This window comes from Geospiza fortis, unplaced genomic scaffold (assembly GCF_000277835.1).
Source record: "Geospiza fortis unplaced genomic scaffold, GeoFor_1.0 scaffold432, whole genome shotgun sequence".
NCBI lineage: Eukaryota > Metazoa > Chordata > Aves > Passeriformes > Thraupidae > Geospiza > Geospiza fortis.
Genome location: NW_005054436.1, coordinates 136,865 through 140,655, shown reverse-complemented (window position 1 = coordinate 140,655; position 3,791 = coordinate 136,865). Strand labels below are relative to the sequence as shown.

The 3,791-nt window shown below is 58.3% G+C and overlaps 1 protein-coding gene across 1 annotated transcript in view; it reads left to right on the top strand.

The window, feature by feature from the left end:
- SESN2 (sestrin 2) overlaps positions 1-3,226 on the top strand; it is a 4,901-nt gene extending 1,675 nt beyond the window's left edge. The window contains exons 5-9 of the mRNA XM_031062061.1: positions 528-678; positions 845-960; positions 1,298-1,488; positions 1,997-2,141; positions 2,228-3,226. Coding sequence (XP_030917921.1) covers positions 528-678; positions 845-960; positions 1,298-1,488; positions 1,997-2,141; positions 2,228-2,314 — 690 coding nt within the window. The 3' untranslated portion in view covers positions 2,315-3,226. The remainder of the gene's footprint in view (positions 1-527; positions 679-844; positions 961-1,297; positions 1,489-1,996; positions 2,142-2,227) is intronic.
- Positions 3,227-3,791: the final 565 nt, after the last annotated feature.

The window sequence follows — 3,791 nt, the reverse complement described above, 5'->3', positions numbered from 1 at the left end:
CAGCCACAGTTTCTCTGGGCAAACTCTGCCAGGGCCTGCCACCCTCACAGGGAAGGATTCCTTCCCAATATCCCATCTATCCCTGCCTTCTGGCAGTGGGCAGCCATTCCCCCTTGTCCTGTCCTTCCAGGCTCTTGTCCCTAGTCCCTCTCCAGCTCTCCCAGAGCCCCTTTAGGCACAGGAAGGGGCTCTAGGGTCTCCCTGAAGCCCTCTCTTCTCCAGGCTGGACACTCCCAGCTCTCCCAGTCTTGTCTCCAGAGTAGAGGGGCTCAGCTCTCAGAGAATCTCTGTGGCCTTCATTGGGAACAGCTGATGCTTTAGAGCCATGCAGTACTTCCCACATCCTCCACAGGGCTTCCCCTCCTCCCTTTGGGGGCCTCGGCATGGGTCATGGGAGATGCTGGAATCTGGGCAGGACCAACCCAGAGGGAGATGCCCAGGGGTTCCCCCAAGTGCCAGCAGACCTGGGGTTGGGAGCCCCTCTGGTCGACCAGGGGCAGGACTGACCCTGCCCTGTGCTTCCCCAGGGCACAGATGCCATGCAGGAGGTGGAGGTGCTGATGGAGAGGATGAAGCTGCTGCAGGAAAACCAGCTGGAGGAGGAAGGAGTCACACAGGAGGAGATGGCAACACGCTTCGAGCTGGAGAAGACAGAGAGTTTGCTGGTCCCTTCCTCAGGTGAGGAGGTGCAGGGGGCAACTCTGGCGGCAGGAGGTCCCCGTGGGCCAGGGGAGCCCGAGGGGGAAGAAAGAAACCACAATCTGCCTGAGGGAGAGCGGCATCAGCTCCTCGGTGCAGCGCTGACTCCATCTGGGCTCATGGCCACTGTGTTGATGCCTTGTAGATATTTTGGATCCCTCCCTGCAGTCCAACATCCGCTGCTTCCTGGAGGACCCTGAATTCGGATACAAGGACTTCACACGGAGGGGGGAGCAGGCCCCCCCCACTTTCCGTGCACAGGTGGGTGCTCAGCAGTGGCTCAGGTCTGGGGGTGCCTCCTGTTTATGTCAGGGCTGTTCCCAGGATTGTGGAGAGTTCAGGTCACCTGTTCTGGCTGTGCTCCCTCCAATTGGCAGAGCCTGAAACAAGAGGAATAAAGTCCTTGACTCAGGATAAACCAAATTTAGCAAAAAATCCAGACCATCAGTGTGTTATCAACACCCTTCTCACTCCAAATCCAAAACACAGCACTGGAACACCGACTGAGAAGAAATTAACTCCACCTTTCCTGAAACCAGGGCAGAGGGACCCCACTTTTCCCCACCAAACCTCTACCCTAGCGTCCTTTCTCCACCAGGATTACACCTGGGAGGACCACGGCTACTCGCTGATCAACCGCCTGTACCCAGACGTGGGGCAGCTCCTGGATGAGAAGTTCCAGGTGGTTTACAACCTGACCTACAACACCATTGCCATGCACTGCGGCGTGGACACCTCCGTGCTGCGCCGTGCCATCTGGAACTACGTGCACTGCGTCTTCGGCATCCGGTGCGTCCCCAGAGGGGCTGGGCTCTCTGCTCCCTTGGGAAGGGCCAGGAGCAGGTCCTGGGTTAACCTGGCTGGGCTCTCTGCTCCCTTGGGAAGGGCCAGGAGCAGGTCCTGGGTTAACCTGGCTGGGCTCTCTGCTCCCTTGGGAAGGGCCAGGAGCAGGTCCAGTGACTTGGTCCTGGTTAGAGCACTGCTGCTTCCCTAAGGAAAAGTGGAGCTGGTGGCGGGCTTGGCTGAGGTTCAGAACAACCCTGGGAAAGGAGAATTTAGTACAAAGTTACAGTAAGGGTGGTGAGGCTCTGGTAGATTTTGCCCACAGAGGTGGTGGAATCCTGGAAGTGTCCCAGGCCAGGCTGGACAGGGCTTGGAGCACCCTGGGACAGTGGAAGGTGTTGCTGCCCATGGCAGGGGGTGGGTCTGGATGGGCTGCAAGGTCCCTTCCCACCCAAACCATTCTGGATTCTATGTGTGCACAAGTGTCTGCAATAACACGTCCTCCTCTCTCCAGCTATGATGACTACGACTACGGGGAGGTGAACCAGCTCCTGGAGCGCAACTTAAAGGTCTACATCAAGACAGTGGCCTGCTACCCAGAGAGGACAACCAAGCAGATCTATGCACAGTTCTGGAGGCACTTCAAGCACTCGGAGAAGGTGCTGCCCCATCTCTCCCCCCTGCAGGGTGCTCGGGGTGCTGACCCCCCGTGCCTGACCCCGTGCCTGACCCTTCTCTCCTGTAGGTGCACATCAACCTGCTCCTGCTGGAGGCACGCATGCAGGCAGCTCTGCTCTACGCCCTCAGGGCCGTCACCCGCTACATGACCTGAGCTGAGCTGCTCTGCTCCTGCTCCTCTTCCTGCTCCTGCTCCTCTTCCTGCCCTGGCTGTGCAGGAATGGCCAGGGGGCAGCTGGAGCCCTGGAAATTCCACTGGAGTATTGTCTCCCTGCTTCACGGGCCTAGAGCTGTGGAAGTGGGAGCTTCCCTGCACTTTCTCCTGGGAGAGGGGAGCCCCCAGGAAGCTGTCGGTGCGGGGAAGACCCCAAAGCGCTGCCCTGGGCTTGACAGAGCTGCAAGGGCCCTGCTGCTCCGTGCCTTTTTGGGGTTGGCCTGAGTGAAGCCAGACTGGGATGTCTGTGGCTGCAGTGCTGGTGTCACACCCCTGTGACGTGTCCTGGCACCAAGGCTGCGGCCAAAGAGGACTGTACCCCTGCCAGAGGATGTCATGGGCTTCACCCCTGCTTTTTGGGTCCTGCTGTGCTGGGAGACATAGCTGCTGGTAGGGGTGCTGCCCAGGCACCCCCTCCCCACCTTTCTGCCTCATCCCCTGCAGTTTGGGACGTGAAGTGCCTTTAACCTCAGTGCCAGGGCAGGAGCAGGGAAAGGGTAAGAATACCTGAGTGTGTTTTACACCTTTTTGCATTGTTTTTCAACCACTGGCACATCTCCACTGCCTCAGCCTCAGGGGCTGAGGTGGGGAGTTGTGCTGGGGCATGAGGCTCCCTCAGCCCCTCTCCTGCTGTGAGGGGGTGGCAGGGTGGCATGGGCTGGCCATGGCTTCATCCAGATCTGCTAGAGCATTCCCAGCAGCACACTGAGGTGCCTGCTGGTGAGCAGGATCCAGGGCCAGCAGCATCGCCACCCTTGGTTTGGCTGTTGAATGATAGCTCCAGTTAAGTTATTTCTTTTTTTTTTTTTGATGTACTAACTTCTGACTAGGCATGGAAATGCCTCTGTAACTTTGCTATTGATCTTGTTTGAAAAAATAAAATAATTATTTTTTAATTCTTTTTCCTGTTTCACTTTCCCCTTGCTCAGCCCAGGGGCTGTTCCTGTATGGCAGGTGTGGAGTGCAGGGTCTTGCTGCTCTGGGAGTACCCAGGAGCATCCCTGAGCTGTCCAAGGGAGGATGTGGGAGGTCTGAGTCCTTCCCATTTGCCTGAGAGGGATGGGTTTGACTTTACTAAACTCTCCTTGTGGTGGCTGCTTCCAGTCTTTCCTGGCTGTACCACCTTCCTGGGAAGGCAGGATTGAGGCATGGCACTCACCCCACTGCGTGTGTCCCACGGGATGCTCTGACCCTCTGCAGTGGGGCTGGGGGGCAAAGCAGGACACCCCAAGGCCACGATGGGGAGCCCAGCTCTTATCAGGGTGTGGGCAGGAGCCCCTGGGAGCTGCTGATAAGATCCCTGGGGAGGGGCCAGCTCTACAGGGAAGGTGTGTGTGCCTTGCCTGTGTGCCTGAGGAGCCAGGTCTGGCTCTGGGGCTGCTTGGGACCCCGCAGGGAGGGGGACCCACCGTGCTGC